This window comes from Dioscorea cayenensis, chromosome 12, assembly GCF_009730915.1.
Source record: "Dioscorea cayenensis subsp. rotundata cultivar TDr96_F1 chromosome 12, TDr96_F1_v2_PseudoChromosome.rev07_lg8_w22 25.fasta, whole genome shotgun sequence".
Classification (NCBI taxonomy): Eukaryota; Viridiplantae; Streptophyta; class Magnoliopsida; order Dioscoreales; family Dioscoreaceae; genus Dioscorea; species Dioscorea cayenensis.
Window position 1 is genome coordinate 19,181,645 of NC_052482.1, and position 17,586 is coordinate 19,199,230.

Here is a 17,586-nt window from a genome sequence, read left to right on the forward strand (position 1 = left end):
ATGTAAAGTGATGGTGCTTGTTGTAAAAAAAAATGGATGTTTTTATGTTATTACAAAATATTTTTTCAGTTTGTTATAATTTTTACTTTTTTTTTTCCATAATCAAAAGTGTATAATTTTAAGATTACAGATTGGATAAAGAATAAAAATTAAGAAGTATCTCTGCAATTGAAAGTAAAGATTGAAGAAAAGAGAATATGTTTGTTGGGATGAAGTTTTCAAAACCTAAGTTTGATTTGCTTTGTAAAGCATAAGCCAGTCAAAACTTTTTTTTTCATTATAAAATATTTTTGAAAGAAAATAAATGTAATTAATAATATTATGGAGAATGTTTTTTTTTTTTTTTTTTTATCTTCCATCAATTAATTTTTTAAGTGAATAATTAAAAGTCCTATAAAAAAAAATTTCTTGAATATCTCACTTATTTAAGTCACTCATTTTCGTGCTTTTTCAATTAACCTGCATTGATGAATATTTTCCAGTATACTATTCCTTTTCACTTTCTAAAAGGTCGAAGATTTGATCATATATATATTGGAATATTAGAAATCTTTTAGCAATTCTTTTTGTTTATTGAACAAATAACGTATGTCAATCCAAATTTAAGAGAATAATTTTCAAATTCATTTTTTTTTCCCACATAAAAAAAGGAGTGGCTAATAATAAGAAACCAGAAAGAGTCATTTTCTTTGAGGTGTGTTTTGGGAAGCAACCGAGTAATCCATGATTGGACTGCGTAGACTGAGTAGTGTAAGAAAAAAGCTCACTTGAATTTAAATACACACGTTGGAATGTGATTGGGCCTTAATTTTTGGATGCTTTTGAATCATGTGATATTAAAAAGGGAAAAAAACTTGTATGAGGATTTAGAAATGTTCCAGGATCTCTGCCTCAAGAAAAGTCTTTTTTTTTTTCCTGATTGGATAAACGTCTTTCATTGAAGAGAACAGGTATAGAAATTAGAGATGATAATTTATACCCTATCCGACTGGTATATCTGACCCTTTTTTTGACTGAATACGGGTATGGATATGGGTATTACTCATTATTTTTTTGAGCGGGTATGGGTCAGGTAAAGATATGCTCATACTATACCCGTACCCATACCTATACCCTTACCCGTTGAAGCGGGTACATGTAAAATCCATATCCATACCCGTATCCTTACCCTCATATATATATATATATATAATTTTTTATTAAACTAAACATTTACCCCCAATTTAGTAATTTACCCAAAATCTATTTTCATAGTGATTAATTTTGAAAATAATACTTTAAATTTTCTCTTAATATATTATTTGAATTTTATTTAATTTTTATATTTATATCTAATAGAGCATAATATTATTAAAATTAAATTTTAGATATATATTAAGAATTATAATTAAATTAAAAAATTAAACATTATAAAACAAATATAAAAAATAATGTGATAGCGCATCCTAAACAATAAGATGCTATTTAGAAATCAATTGGATATATAAATTAATCAATTAATTTACAAACTTATGAGAATTACTTAATTTGTAATTGCACTTCAATTGAAAATCTCACTAGACATTTATAAAATTTGAAACTATATAAAATATAAATAGTAGATATATAAAAAAAATTTAAAACAAAAACTAAGATAGTTAAAATTAAGCAATAAAGGTAGAGTTACCGTTGAATCCTAAATAGATGATAATGAAAATTAATCAACTTGTTATTTTATATAAATCAATTTGTTACATATAATTTTTATGTGATTATATGATTTAAGATAAATAAAATGTATCAACTTGTAATTTTGAATTTATGGCTATGTGTTTAAACATTGTATTGTAATATATTATTATTATCATTATTTAAATTTACTATTAAATTTAATTCGGTAATTTGAACAACGGGTAAGCGTGTACCCGCAAGTATACTCATACCCTGCGGGTAAAGGTATGTATGACTTTTTTTTTTTCCCGTGGAGGGTACGAGTATGGGTAAGGGTTTTGGCATACTCTACCCATTGCCATTTAAATGCACTAATTACAGTAACTTATGGATTACTTGAAAAATTCCCTTTCTATAAAAACCTAGAAGGATGAAACTACGGTTGGTCTCATAGGGGACATACACCATGACCTAGTGAATAGTATTGATAAACCCTACTTAGATCAAAGTGAATAATGCATAAATAGCTTAAAAACAGCACTTAATAAGGAAAAATTTAAACGCTTGACTTTACCATTTGCACTTTTATGTTATACCATTAGGCTATTCAATGATCGACAATAAAAGTCTTTTTTGAACCTTAGTAAATCTCCAAATCATTCTTAATTTTGTGAATTTGTTATTTTATTTTTATTATATTTTTCCCCCTCTTTTAGTTTTTGGGAGTTTCTGGCCGAGTGAGCTAGTCATGCAGCCTCGTGTGGGTCCATTGTGGTTGTGGACCTGTGGTCATGCAAGCTCATCTCAGTTTAAGGGAAGTTATGCTATGGAAGTTGTAAAGCTTTGAGAGGATTATAGGTTCTTTCTTCTATTAAAATAAATAAAAAATATTATGAAATTATATTGTTTTTTTCTCATTAGGATGTTAGCCACGCAATTTCTCTCATTATTTATTTATTTTTTAAAATAGATAAGCCACATACACTCTTATTATTTATCTAGAATATTGATAAATAAATTCTTTAAAAAATATTTTTAATTTTTTTTGAAAATTGCTTAACTTATGAAATAAGCATTTATTAAAAAAACTAGATGTATTTTTTAAAAATGTTTTATATGAAAGATATAAATATGTTTATTTTGAAAAATATTTATTTTATAACAAAATAGTTTTGGTATTTCACTATTTCTTGCAAATATAAAATATTATTTAAAAATAAGTAAAATAACTTAAACAAAAGCTGGCCTATTAGCTCAGTTGGTTAGAGCGTCGTGCTAATAACGCGAAGGTCGCAGGTTCGAGACCTGCATGGGCCAATGATATGTTTTTTTTTTAAATTTAATTCATTTCCTATTTATAACATCTGTGTTTTTCCTTTCCATTTTTTTTTAGTCCTATTCTAAATCTTAAGGCATCATCCAACAAAGTGCTATAATAAACCAAGCCAGAAATCCAACATTGGGCCAAAACAGTGGATTCAATTCATGTATGAGAGACATCAAATGTGCTAAAAATTAAAACATAATATGAAATTTTTACAAGTGAGAATACACACAAGGCAAATAACAAATACACAATTTTTTAGACTTCTAGAGTTCTAGACCTCAAATTCAAGCTGCTTCTAATGCAGGAACTTGTCGGCAACCAACAGCTTCAGTTCAATAGCAGCTGCACAGAAGCAAGTTGATTAACAGGAAAATACAACAACAATTGCCATGAAAAGGATGGGGAGGAAATCTAATCAAGCTAACCTGGAAATACATATGACATGAAGTCTACATTGTGTGAGATTTCATGTCGGCCACTATACTTAGAGCTCTTGTTGTTTGAACATACACATACACATACACATGCACATACACATCAGCAAGACTAACATCCAGCCACATGAAAGAGATTGTGCGGGATTCAGAAAAAGCCAAAGTCAATGAACTGCAAGTATGATGAACCTTGTCAATAATCCATGGGAAGGTCCCATTCATCTTCAAATTCTCTCATTTTATTCGAGGCCTTTGGGTGTTTGGAATCAGTCCACTTGAGTTGTCGGCTTTGGACCACACGATGCCTTCGTTTTCCAGTATCAGAATATTCATCCAAGTCATTGCCAGAAGTAATTGCATTTGGAGTATCCAAAAAGCCCTGGCTTTGACAGATCAGATTTCTTAATGAGATTTCAGACACAAAATCAAGGAAACTATTGTAAGACAAGGACTAGGCAGGCAAATAAAAGCTGTCAGTGTTGTTTTCAATTTACATGTTGTCTTACTGTAAATCGCATTCTATCTCAGTGGATCAGCCCAGAAATTAAGTACAGATAACGAGTAGGAAAGGGCAAGCACAGGTGAAACATGAGTGAAATCCTATTTTTATCGTTAAGACTATTCCAATATTATCTATGCTGATAAACTGATGCTAAAGTTCTTTACCTTTGTTAACATTTGGACTCGAGAGACAGCATCTTCATTTACAACAATGGTGTCTGCAACCACTTCAAGCACATCTTCAACAAACAAACAGTAAGTGCTCACCTATTAAAAATCACCAAATGTTTTAGCTTCTTGAATTAATCTCATTCAATTATGTTTGCAAAATCAGATGGTCCATTTGTCTACCAAACTAGATGGAATGATCGAAATGCCAAGTGAGTCAAGCTCAACTGAATCCACAACTCCAGAATTTATGTCAAAGGTGTATCCTCGAACCTAAAGAATACAAAAAATGTTTAGATAACATTTAGTTTCATCAAAGATGAGTTTGTACTTTTGTAGGTAATAAAAGCTGTGTATTGATTCACCACGAATTGCATCAGTATCTAGGGTCAGAAGACTCACTTTCCCCAAAGTTAGCCGGTTTGAAGTAATAACTCTGTATCCTACCTAGCAAATGAGACATGGTAAGCATTTGAGGAAGCAGTATTACAGACAACCATTAAAAGGAAACTGTTAAGCGAAAATGAACAGTGAAAAACTTTAAAAAAAAATTGCAGCAGTAAAATATCCCACAAAGTAAAAGCATGAGGTATAAAGAATTCTTGAAGAATCACAGGTGTAACAAAAGCACAAGGAAGAAAGCATAAAAGAAAGGTAAAATTTGATGGTGGGTAGCAGAACATAAGCCGCGAATCAAGTTGTTTTGAGAATTCATACAAAACTAAAATAAAATAAATCCTAAAATTTTACACAGCCCTGTGGGAACGATTGGCGAAGGGGAATTCATGAAACTCATTGCAGGAATATGGCTAGATGGTTATTGCTATGGTTATAGTTATACCAATCAGATTTGAATATGTTTGATACCATACGTGGCATGTGAATATACATTCTTGCTAGTTAACCTTCTACTAGTCCTAATAAGAAGTTGAAAAAAGAGGAATGGTTGCCGTTATTACAATTTCAGGAGACACAAACACCAACAAAGTGAACACAAAATTTTGGGTAGCACATCAAAGCTGTTGCATTTTCCATGCCAAGCAATGGCATTACTAACAACATACTGCGGGTAAAAAGCAAGAGATGAAAGAAAATGGGATGTATAAACCTATAAATTCCAAAGGTCAAAGAAGCAAACTACCCTATCAAGCATACGATTACATAAAATTCTTAATTTCTCAGGTAAATATGAAGTAAGTTCCTATTTTTCATACATCCATGACAATAATACAATTAATATTTATTTAATTCTCCAGTAGGATGCAATAAAAGAAATGCTTTAATGTCGTAGTTGCAAAAAAATAGAAGAAAGGAAAAAGATAAATCCCATACCAAAGTATCTAGTTTGGCCATCCTGAGCTCATTATTTTCAATCCAGCTCTCATCTTGGACAAGAACGACATCGCCTACCTATAAGTAAACAGAGACTGATTAAGAACCATATTTTTGAAAGGGAATAACAAAACAAAAAGGGGAAAATCTGAAATGTTATTAGATAAAATTACAAAAAGCAAAACCAATATATATGTTATTTAGTACAGCCAAATAATAGTCTTTGTGTCATATGCAGTGTGATATGTCATAATTTAGTATTTTAATTCATGCATCAATATTGATCTTGAGGACACTTCCCAATGTGAGGAGAATTTTGAGGGTTGCTCATGCATTAGTTAACATTCAGTAAGCTGCCTTGACCACAATTGGCAAGAACAGTAGAGGCCAGAGGAGTAGATCAAGCCAACCATTCATTGTCAATTTTGTTCAATTTAATTCATGGAGGCATCTCGGCCCTTACAAACATGTTCTTGAGGAGAGACAATATTGGGAATAGAGATTGAAAAGAACTTATGTTCCATGACCTTTTCACCTTTGGAGAAGTAATTCCACTCAAGACCTGTATAATAACCTATTCATAAAAACCCATGCTAGTCATTCACCTCAGACCATGTTCACTACCATTCCCACATCATATGAAAAAATTCACCTGAGCTACATGGACACTTGGAAATGCAAGATTATAACAAATAAATAAATAAATTATTCAGACCAGAAACACAAGGAAAAGTGATATACCTGGTATACATCCTCCAAATAAAATTTATCATTTTCTCCAGAAAGCAAATTGGGTCTTGCTTCAAGCAAAACCACCACCCACTGATGCAAAACATATTTAAAAAAAAAAATCAACTGTAAGTAAACAAAACTCATGGTAATGCACATACAAAATTTATTCTGATTAATAGCACGCCAAACAGTTCAGAGGAATAAATGAAACGTCAATGTGCTCTAAAACCTTTCCAAACAGTCCACAGCTAACGTAAAGCTTATGCAATTGTAGTTTGCCTGGATCAAGAGATAAGTAACTCCTGATTTTCAATTTGTATCACAAACTTCATTCAAGGTACACATTATTCCCAGACCACATAGCATAAGAAGAACATAAAATAGAAATTACAAACAGTCATTTTCAAGCAAATGGCTTCAGAAGGCAAACATTAGCATAAACAATCATGCAAAGAATGAGATGTTATAAGAACTGAATTGACGGAGCGACAAAAAAGAAATTTTCATATTTCAATGGGAATTGCTGTTCATCAGGCTGCATATAACGCAAAAAGAAAAGGAAAAAAAAAAAGTTTTCAGCTATGCCTGGCCATCATCAGTGAAAAAAAAAAACCATTTAACGACAACATACCGATCGGGTGTCGACCCAGAGCTGCGAGACAAAACCCAAGTTGCGCGCAGACCTCACGCTAATCACTTGCTTCGCCATCAAGCTCGATCTTTTCATCACCCTCCTCCTCGGTCTCGTCTGCTCAACAGTCTCTCTAACATCCTCACCACCATCTGAGGGGCTTTCCTCCTTCTCCACCTCCCTCTTCAACCCAAGAAAGTCCAACCTATCATCCAGCGGAGCTGCCGCATGTACTGGACCATCATCGCCCTCAAACCTCCGGTGAGAGGACTCACCGGAACTTGCACAAACACGTACCGGGATTCCTCTGGTTATCCTAAATCTCTGGTTTCCGGAAGCCAGATCTTTGAGAAGTTTGATCGATTTACATGGGTTTGAATGGAATCTGAGCTTGTATCGCCGGGAACCTGGAATCAAGGAGAAATGGCGGAGGACAGACTTGCGAGCTCCCACGTCCGGCGGAGGAGAGGATAGCGACGCGCAGTCGCACATTGGGAGGACGATGGAGCGCGAAGAAGAGAGATTGAGTGGATAAGCACTCGCTCGCGGGTTTACTCAAAATTGGAGAATATCTTCAAAAATTACACTTTACCCCCTCGAATTTCACTAATCATCTCACAACTACAAAAATTTATATAACAAAACTAAATTTATTTTAAAAAATGCATCATAATTTTAATTTTAGATATAAAAATAATTTATAAAAAATATATAAATTTTCAACCATTTTGACCATGTCTTAACTAATTACCTCATTTCTTGCTTGACCTTTGGACCCCTTAGAGCTTTTGCGGCCTCAAAGTACAGATGAAAGAGGGGTAAATTTTTTAGTAAATCACTAAACTTTGGCTCATTTTTATTTTGATCACCGAACTTCAATTTGTATCAATTTGATCACTCAACTTTAATTTCATTTCACTTTGTAGTAAATCAAGATATTTCAACCTCCAAATGAATGATGTGACTCTTTTTCGATGACATGGACATCTCTAATAGACTTAATAATGTGTCAATAGAATGACAGACTTAGATTTTTAGACAGCTATGTAATCAATTGGGGGTTGAAATCCTTGATTTATTACTAGTTGAAATCAAATTAAAGTTGAGTGACTGAATTGATACAAATTGAAATTCAGTGATCAAAGTGAAAATGAGCCAAAGTTTAGTGACTCACTAAAAAATTTATCCGATGAAAGAGCTATGGCTTTTGCTAGCACAGATTATAATGTGTCACATTTGACTTTGTCACGCCCCGAACCCGGCTCACCAGGCCCAGTGCACTGACAAACGGCCGCACACCTACAAGGCCGAAACCAAGTAGACATACAAGACCTCAAAACCTAATCCAAACAGAATAAAGAATCAGACTGAATGTTTGCAAAAACAAAACAACTAATTCAATCAAAACTTAGGCCCACACCAAAAAAAATGGTACTTATTACAAACTAATTATACGGCGAAATACCCAACGATCCTTGCTAAGTTTTCCACCACTCAACCCTACTCCTGATCTGAAAGGGAAAGAAAACAACTTAATGAGCTTGGGAGCCCAGTAAGCAACCACTAAAAATATCATGATCACAAAAATGTTTAATAGATTCTAAAAGTGTACAAAATGTAACAAAGCGAAATAAATATCAAAGTGAAATCCAGAAATCAGAATTAAATCATAACATATTTAGTTTACCAAAATAACAAGCATATATGTCCCCCAAACAACTAATGCCAAAACAAAATATCATAGCTCATTTATTTAAACTCGGTGACCCGAGTCGAATTTCAGAACTCATAGGTTTACCCTCGGTGACCCGAGCCAGAATATCAGAAGCCGTTATTCTTCACCGACGGAACGGTGCGAAACTATAGTTTCTATGTCAGAAGTACATGTCGACACGGTCAGTGTTTAACCCCCAGTGACAGGGTTATTGCACAGTTAATTCGGGACTACGAATTTCTATAATAAAATATGTTGGGTCCAAAATTATTGTCCACACAAAAATACCGGTGATCCCGTTTTTCTTACAAAAATTAAACCAATTATATCAACAATAACACACTTAACAAAACAATAAATAAATAGCCAAAGTTAATATATATATATACACACACACACACATATATACATACAAATAACTTGGAATTCAAAAGAAATAACCTACTGAAACATAATATATAGAAATTTACCCAATACTGAATCATCAAACAATCCAGGAATTTTTCACATTTTTAAACAAATTAAAAAAAATAGAATAATACTGAGAATTAAACAAAAATAAGTCTGAAATCAATGTTAGAAAAAAAATAATTTACTAATAAAATAGCGAAGTGACCAAATAATAGAAGAAATAATTTAACAAAAACAATTCAACAAGTGTCACAAATACATCATATATTAATATTTATAGGTGGTTTACTTACCTGGAGATCCCAAAAATCTAACTCCCACTCGAAGACAAGATCAATCCTTCTTGAACAACCCTAAAAGCATAATCAAAATCTAATAGCTCAAAACAATAATTTAACACAACCCAAAACATGGATCAAAACCTATGCCAAAATTTAAAGACTCACTTTCTACTCTATCTAATACTAAACATCTAATCACAAGATAACTTAGCCCGTACCATAGCCAAAAATCATGTTTCAAGGGAAATGATATTTCAACAAACACCTTGTGGGCATAACCAAAACTAAGCAATTAGCCAAGTAAACAAATAAGACACATGCTATTCAATACAAATTAATATCCTTTACTAGCAAAGCAAAGAAGAACTAAAAAATATAGGGAAAAGTACAAAAAAAACCCATGTGGTTTTCGAGTTTTGCAAAATAAGGAATGAGGAATTTTTTTTTTCGATTCTATGATATGTGGTTTCCTAGATTTGCAAAAAAGGAAAAAGCATTATCAAGCAATTAACGGTGTTAACTCACAAGGGCAAAAATCGTCATTTTATTTAAAAAAATCAACTTATATGACATAAAAAAATATATTTTTTTAAATTTATTTTCTCTTCCAAAATTTCACTAAACAAGAAAAAAAACTTAAATTCCAAAAAAATCAAACAAAAATCATGTTGAAAAAAATCTTGTTTTTTTAAGCCACATAGTGATTTTTTTACATAAATGAACAATTTTGCCCCGCTAAAACTCGGAAAAAGTTAACAGCTAACGGTTTTTCCCTTTTTGCAAATCTGGGAAACCACATATCATAGAATCGAAAAATTCTCATTCCTTATTTTGCAAAACTCGGAAACCACATGGGTTTTTTTTGTACTTTTCCCAAAAATATAATATGCTAGCATCATCTCTTTTTACCCACAAGCTAGGCAACCTAATTGGCAAGAACAAGAAAAAAAAAATTTCAAACAAAAGGCTTACGAGGTTGGATGGCGAAAAATTAGGCGAGCAACAAGCCCTTGAGGGCAGCTCCCTAGCTCCATGGCATGCGAGGGAAAAAAAGTCTATGATTTTTCATCGACTCACCAAGCGAGGGAGGCACGAAAGGAAAAATAGATGAAGTTTTTGACCGCCAAATCACCTTTTTGAAGCTCCACACCCAAGGCGATGGCATGGCTAATGGTGAGGTTAACGGTGAGGCTAAGGAATAGGAAGTTCCGGTTAGTAAAGAAACAGATGGAAGAAGGCTCGTGGGCTTTTAGGAAAGAAGATAGAGGGGTTTCACGTGCTAAAAGAATTAGAAAAATAAAAGCAACTGTTTTTTTTTCCTTATTTAATGGAGGTGGGTTTTAAGATAGGTGGGGTCCACAGACTTGTTGAAATGTTTCAATTTTTAATTCTGTTTCACACTTGCCATTCACTTTAAATAGAAGGATTCAATGAGTACTGTTAAAACGCAAGTGTAGGTTTTGGGGGGCCCAAAAATGTAGGTTCCAGGGATATGACACCCAACTCATCAGCTAATCCATCCGCTCAACGTCTCTTTTTATGTTGTTCTTTTGGATTAAATTATTATTTTTCATGTCTATTCATCTTTAGTGGATTTGTTCTGTTTCCTTAGTGTTTGTTATTTCTATTTGGGTGCATGTAATTTCTTCCTATATATTCTTAACATGCATTTTCCGGCTTAAAAACATCTTAATTTATCTTTTTTTTTTTCACCTCAACCAATGTTGTGAGATGGAATTAATCCCTCAACTTCTCACTCGGTGAGGAAAAGATTTAATAGTGGTACACTCTAATTTATTTCAATAACTTATATTTATAAAATTTAAATAAATAAATTATTAAATAAATTGTAAAAAAAATATTAATATTGAGAAATATTCATTATTAATTACACAATGAAATTAAAATTTTATGTATTATAAATTAGGCTAAACATGGCCCATTCAAATAAAATATGGTCTTTAAAACTAATTCTTCTTAAAAAATTTTTTTTAAAGCACGCATTTTTATTAAGTACACAAACGGTTGAAACTTTCTTTATTTGATCAATTTCATACCAAAATAATTCTTAAATTTTTTTAATACTTTTTCTTAATAGTTAAGACCCTTAAAACATTATGAAAATTATGTTGAACAAAAAAAAAAATGTTATCCACTCTATCGTTGCTTGGTTATGTTTTGCAATATCTGCAAATTATTTTGAATAATAGACGACAAAGCGCCCTTTTTTTATCCCGGGTGAACAGTGTATGAACAGTATAGGAAACAGTACTGTTGGGGGAGAGATTTGAACCCATGACCTCTCCCTTATATTTTGATGTCATACCATTGGGCTATCCAATGGTTGACATCTGCAAATTATTATAAATAATGAAAACAACATGATACTTGTTTTGCTTTCCCTGTGTACTCTACCTTCATTTTCTATCACACTTATGGCGGCTTCCACGTTTATTAGTGTTTTAGCTCCTCTTAATGACATCAAAGAACACAACCTTATGCTAATTTAAATTAAATGCTGATTAGCTACCAACCATGAGAAAATTTTATATAATAAACAATAGATTTACTTTGAAGAAAATCTATTATTAAAAAATTATTATTATTATATAAAACTGGGATAATCCTACTCAATTATTAAATTTTTCATTAAAAGCAAAATCCATCCATCATTACAAAGTGACAATATTGAGTTCACAATAAAAATACAACAAACAACAAAATAATAGTTACAGTTGAGAAAAATTAAAGAATTTGTTTCTAAAACAAAATTAATGTAATTATGCCTCAAATAGTATTTATTCATTTGCAAAGAATATCAAATGCATTCTCTATGTTTTTTGCAATTTCTTACCGTTAGTGAGAGTTTTCCTTCAATTATGAACAGTCAAAATTTCTAAATTAGGATTGACAGAGTGGTCATGAACGAGTAAGGTTTTTTTTATAATTTTATTTAAATATTATCATACTTTCCTATCTCATTTTTTGTTAAAGTATTGTCACATAACTATGATTAGTAGTTTTGAGTAATTTTTAGAGGAATTGCATGGTGCATCCCTCCCATTTTGTCAATGGAGTAAAAAGTCCTTTGACTTTTATATATCCCTTATAAGTCCTCCCTTTTCTATAGAAATACTTTCAAGTCCAACAGTCCACTAACGGTGTTAAAAACAGAGTAAAATGACGGGATTGCCCTCAGTTGGTTATAAGATTTTGGAAAAAGTTTGAAAATGTAAAATAGTTATTAAATAACCATCACATCACATCCCCATACTCATTTCTTCTTCTCCCGAGAAAAGAAAGCCTTTTCGTCTTCCTCCATTGAACGACCATATCGCAGTAGGCCCGGCGTTCGTGTCGTCGCTACTGGGAGAGAAGGAGAAAGCTTGAGAGCATCCTTGCCTTCGTTTGGACAACGAAGGGGAAAAAAAGGTTTGAAGGCCGACGGCATTGGAGGCCAACACCCTTTGGTTAGTCTTATCTTGCATTTATAGTTTATTGTTTGTTAAATTGGATTATCATTGTGCATAAGCCACGAAATTCCTTGAAATCTCTTGACAAAGACATGAAATTTGAGTGTGTAGTTAGTTTGTACAATAGGTTTGTGCCCTAATTTCGGGTTGTAATGAATAAATCGCATCGAATGCATGAAAACAAGCTGTCTTATGTCGCAGAATCTCTCTAATAACGTTGATATCAACATGTGGAATTTATTTTAGGGCCGGTATTTACAAATGTATTTGATGTTCAATTTTTTGCTAGCAATCACATCTGCAGATAAGATTGTATCTCTTTAGTTGTATTATGAATGGATGATTAACATTTTAGAACCAAAAGAAGATGTGAATGAATCATTAACATTTAGGATTCATGTATTTTTTTATTATGAATAGGATTACTATCGGTGGTTATTGTTTACATTTACATTTGTTACGTTCATTTCTAGATGACAATTGCTTGCACTGTGAGTTGTTGTTGATATTATGGGCAATTTATATTGTTTGGGAAAGATATAGTGGGTTATGACTTTGTTATTCGATGAAGTATATGTCGCCTGACCAGTTTGTTTTGTTTGTGTGATTAGGAAGATTATGGGCGATAATTCAGGAAATCTTGTGAACGGACGTTGTTATTTAGCACCGATTGTTGATACCATCAACCGGTTGAAGAAGATGATGACACGAAGGCATTGGGATATACTTGAAGGACACCATTCAGCCCACCCTCATGGACATTGAGCCCATAGTCCAAGAGCGCGAGTGTTTTGGATGCATTAATGCAGATGTTTGATGAAAGGAGCAACACATTCCATTTGGGGGATAGTTTTCTGCAATTTAAGGCCGAAGATGTTTCATTAATATTAGGATTACAATGTGATGGCACTGCCATTGACTTCAAAAGGAAAAAGGAACATTCTGTATTTGAAGATGAATACTTCATTAAAGGAGTAGACCGAATCAGGGACTGCCTGGTGAGGTCATTAATGAACATGGTGGTAAAAAGAGAAAGCAAGAAAGAAGAAAGTTTTGTGAAGCTTTTATTAGTGTACATTCTAGGATTTCTCCTTTTCCCCACAACTTCATATTCGTCACCGGCATGGTTACCTTACTATGTGGACAATCTATCAACAATAGGACAGTACGCATGGGCACAAGCTACACATAAATGGATGATGGATGATGTACCTCTCGTAGCCGCTCGTGTGAAAGAGAGATGTGCCGGGAAGCAATCAAGGATAGGATACGTAAGGGGTTGTACTATGGCATTAATCATTTGGTTTTATGAAGTCACAGGTAACGGGAAGAAGATTCACTTTGAAAGGACACCACGCATTCTCTGTTATGGTGTTGGTAGTTACAAGAAACAAGCTGTTGTTAGTACCTTGATTGATTCACTAGAGGGCAAGAAGGTATGCATAGTTTAGCATGTACTCGTGAATAAGGGGTTGTACTATGGCATTAATCATTTGGTTTTATGAAGTCACAGGTAACGGGAAGAAGATTCACTTTGAAAGGACACCACGCATTTTCTGTTATGGTGTTGGTAGTTACAAGAAACAAGCTGCTGTTAGTACCTTGATTAATTCACTAGAGGGCAAGAAGGTATGCATAGTTTAGCATGTACTCGTGAATATTCTAATTTCGGTTTTAATATTACAATATAGTACTCATAAGTATCTGTATGAAATTAATATTTACAATTGTAATGTTGTTTCACACCAACTGCATTCACAATTTGGCAAACTTGTTTACTTATTTATATAAATGTTCAAGTATGTTATATAAGATGTTTATTTTATGCAAAGATTTTTTATGTATTAATTTCTAATGTACATGTTTTTCGTTGATGTTTGTTATCTTACGCTAGTTTGTTCCACTCATGGCGGACGGAGAATCGAAATTGAACCCTGCTCGGATATGGAAAGGTTCAACGGAATAACACATTGATGGTTTTCGAGAGACATCCGATGCTATGAAAGCACCTAAGTATGTGAGGACAAGGCGAAGGAAATTAGATGGGAAAATGAAGGGGGAGCCCTCCCAAACGAAAGGTCAGCATAGTAGGCAGTCAGATAGCACACAGTTGGAGTCTGGCCAGCAATCGCTATCCTCAAGTCCAGTGAGGAAGGCCACAAAAGATGAGAACTGTGAAACTTTGATGGAAGAGTTGATAGCACTTCGTGCAAAGGTAAGTGTTCTTGAAAGGAAGGAAGATGTTATCAACTGGAATGAGGAGCAACCACCCCATGATGATCCGTCTGAACCCCCGGCCAAAAAGTTTAAGAAAGTGGCTTCCAAGCCAAGAGTACCGAAACCCCCATTGGCGGACGTATCTGAAGCGTCCCAGTATGAGAAGCCAGTCACGCGAGCTATAAGGGCAATGAAATCCTCTTGCCCAACACTTGCTCCCTCAACAAAAAATGTCAGCACTCGAAAAGGAAAGAAAAGGACAGCGGCAACTCCATCACAAATGAGTGTGCTTAATGAGCAAACAACTGATGACATTGATAATGCCATAGAGTCCTTAACCCAATTGAAAAACGATGAAAAATTATTTGTAAAAGAGGGGGAGAAGGAAGCATGCCCCGTAGAGGAAATACAAGATATCCCCACCAGTTTAGAAGACAATGGGGTTCATATATGCCATGAGAAGGTAAAAGAACCTCCAAAAGATTTCATTCCAGAAAAAAAAACGACCCGCAGGTTTTGGCCGTCTTAAAAAATTACAACAAATGGCATTGAGTGTGTTTCTCAACAGTAGAATAGACGAGTAAGTACCTCAACAAAATTTCGCGTTGTGCTGGTTCAATTTGACACTATGCTTATTGAATTCAAAATTAAACCTTCACTATCATGGTGTATTGATCGTTTTTCAAATTTTCTCTGCAAGTTTCAATTTGTGCATGCTAGTATTACAAATAGCAATTTAGATATCATTGTAATTGTTTATTTTTATTGTTAAGTGTTTATATTTATTATATGTTGTTCATATGTTTCCTTGATATGATACTAGGACTACTGTATGGAGTAATGTATGGGGCCACACGACCCGATGTCATCTTCATGCTTTAATCGATGGTAAACTTATGGTGTCGGATTCTGTCATCGATGTGTTCATCCTTATGTTACTCGATTCTTTGAAGAAATCCCCCCACGAGTTCCAAATGACTTACTCGCTTTATACATCACTTTCAATGCTTGCTGACCAATAAAGCTTACTCGTATCCAACTATTGTGTTTGTTGTTTATAAATTGAATATGCCGCTCATTAATGTATGACTACGTTTATATGTGTGGTTTGTTGTTTACTTACACAGATATCAGTTCATTTTCATTAACTGCTGACCGAAAACGCTATTTACACTTCAAAATTCGCCATCCACGGCCAGTATTACAAATTAACATATATGGTTGGATGGACGATTTTCAAAACATGTTACCCTATTCATTGTTTAACAAAAACATGCACACCACCTAGTGTTTAGTCTGCGATTACTTCATTACATGTTGCCCTGTTATGTCCGATTGAGTGGCAACGGCTATAATGTATTTCACGCACATGCCATGCTTGTGACTCAACCCGCTTGCGCCTCGGACGACCAGGCCTTTTCTTTGAGATAGGTGGTCGAATACGAAGTTGGCGAGAGTCATCCAACGGTTTGTCATGATCTGGTACAGGGAATATTGATTCTTTGTATGTCAACTTGTAGGATTTGACAGTGTAGTATGGTTCAATGAAGCGATGGACATTTGTGTCAGTTTGCATAATCGCTGAGCAAGCATGCTTACATGGTATTCCGTAAAACTGCCAGCGGCGACCAGAGCATGTTCGAGCACACAAATTAACAGAATTACTCTGGTGGTCAACAACCTTGAACTGTTCTCCATCTGAACAACCTATCAGTAAGCACCTACTTTCTTCGACTATCACTTCAATCTTCTTGTGTATCACAGGGCAAAGATAAGATTCCCATTTCAAGTAACAATTACGTCTGTTGTACATCATGTTCATTATCTTAAACCTAACAACATGAACATAGGTTGTATCAATTGCACCGTGGAGCATACCATTACGATAGTAAATGTAAAATATAACAGGATTTAGGGGTAATAATGCAAGTACAAACTGTAGAACACATTGCATAATTTGTAAACACCAACTACTAATACTAAACAGTAACGTGATAAACGAAAGGAAATATAAAATACAGAACACAAACCTCTAATAGTAAATAGATTAAGCGAAATTAGAATAGTAAAGAACAATATTAAAAGCAAATGGTTGAAAAAAACATGAATACGGGAAAGCATGTAACAACTTTGCATTCTATTATGGGTACCACCTTATTGCATCTACCATCTTACACACAGGAAGATATCGTGCTTCTCTTATCCATGCATTAAAAGATTCTGCGATGTTGGAGTATATTTTACCCCACCGCTGGCCTCTAAACAAGTAATTACACCAATGTGACATGTCCAATTTCTGGAACATCCAATGGTGTGCTTGTCCTGATGTAGCCAATAGGGAGCGTACAGCTTCATCATATTCGAAAGACGTACATGCATATGCAATCTTCATAATCAAACTCCAGCACTCATCTTTTAATGACTTTCCTAGCTGCCCATTTGATTTAAGAAAATTTGCATGTAGATGTCACAAGCAATAAGCATGCGGGGATGAAGGAAAAACCTTCGCAATAGCATTACAAGTCCTTTCGACCTATCCGAGATGAATGTGATTATGTTAGTGTAGTCGTCATCACCGTATATTGCATCACCCAAAGTTGATGTAAACCATGTCCAGTTATCATCAGTTTCATTATCCACGATAGCAAACGCCAAATGAAAAAATCCTTCATTTCCATCTTTGGCCATTGCACCAAGAAGGATACTGCCATATTT

The 17,586-nt window shown here is 33.9% G+C and overlaps 1 protein-coding gene and 1 non-coding gene across 3 annotated transcripts; one reads left to right on the forward strand and one right to left on the reverse strand.

The window, feature by feature from the left end:
• The first annotated feature begins 2,893 nt into the window (after positions 1-2,893).
• On the forward strand, positions 2,894-2,967 carry TRNAI-AAU. The gene has a single exon. It is a non-coding gene; the product is annotated as a tRNA-Ile (tRNA).
• Positions 2,968-3,136: 169 nt separating this feature from the next.
• On the reverse strand, positions 3,137-7,312 carry LOC120274008. Of its 2 annotated transcripts, XR_005540673.1 has the most exons (8): positions 6,776-7,312; positions 6,154-6,234; positions 5,413-5,490; positions 4,483-4,527; positions 4,264-4,353; positions 4,078-4,179; positions 3,403-3,790; positions 3,137-3,319 (listed from the first exon to the last, which is right to left on the reverse strand). XR_005540673.1 is itself a non-coding variant. In XM_039280752.1 (7 exons), the coding sequence occupies exons 1-7, from the start codon at positions 7,265-7,267 to the stop codon at positions 3,605-3,607; spliced, it is 1,074 nt and encodes a 357-aa protein (XP_039136686.1). In that variant the 5' UTR covers positions 7,268-7,312; the 3' UTR covers positions 3,137-3,604. The 2 variants fall into 2 exon arrangements, 1 of the variants encoding a protein (XP_039136686.1); XM_039280752.1 differs by having other exon boundaries at positions 3,137-3,790.
• Positions 7,313-17,586: the final 10,274 nt, after the last annotated feature.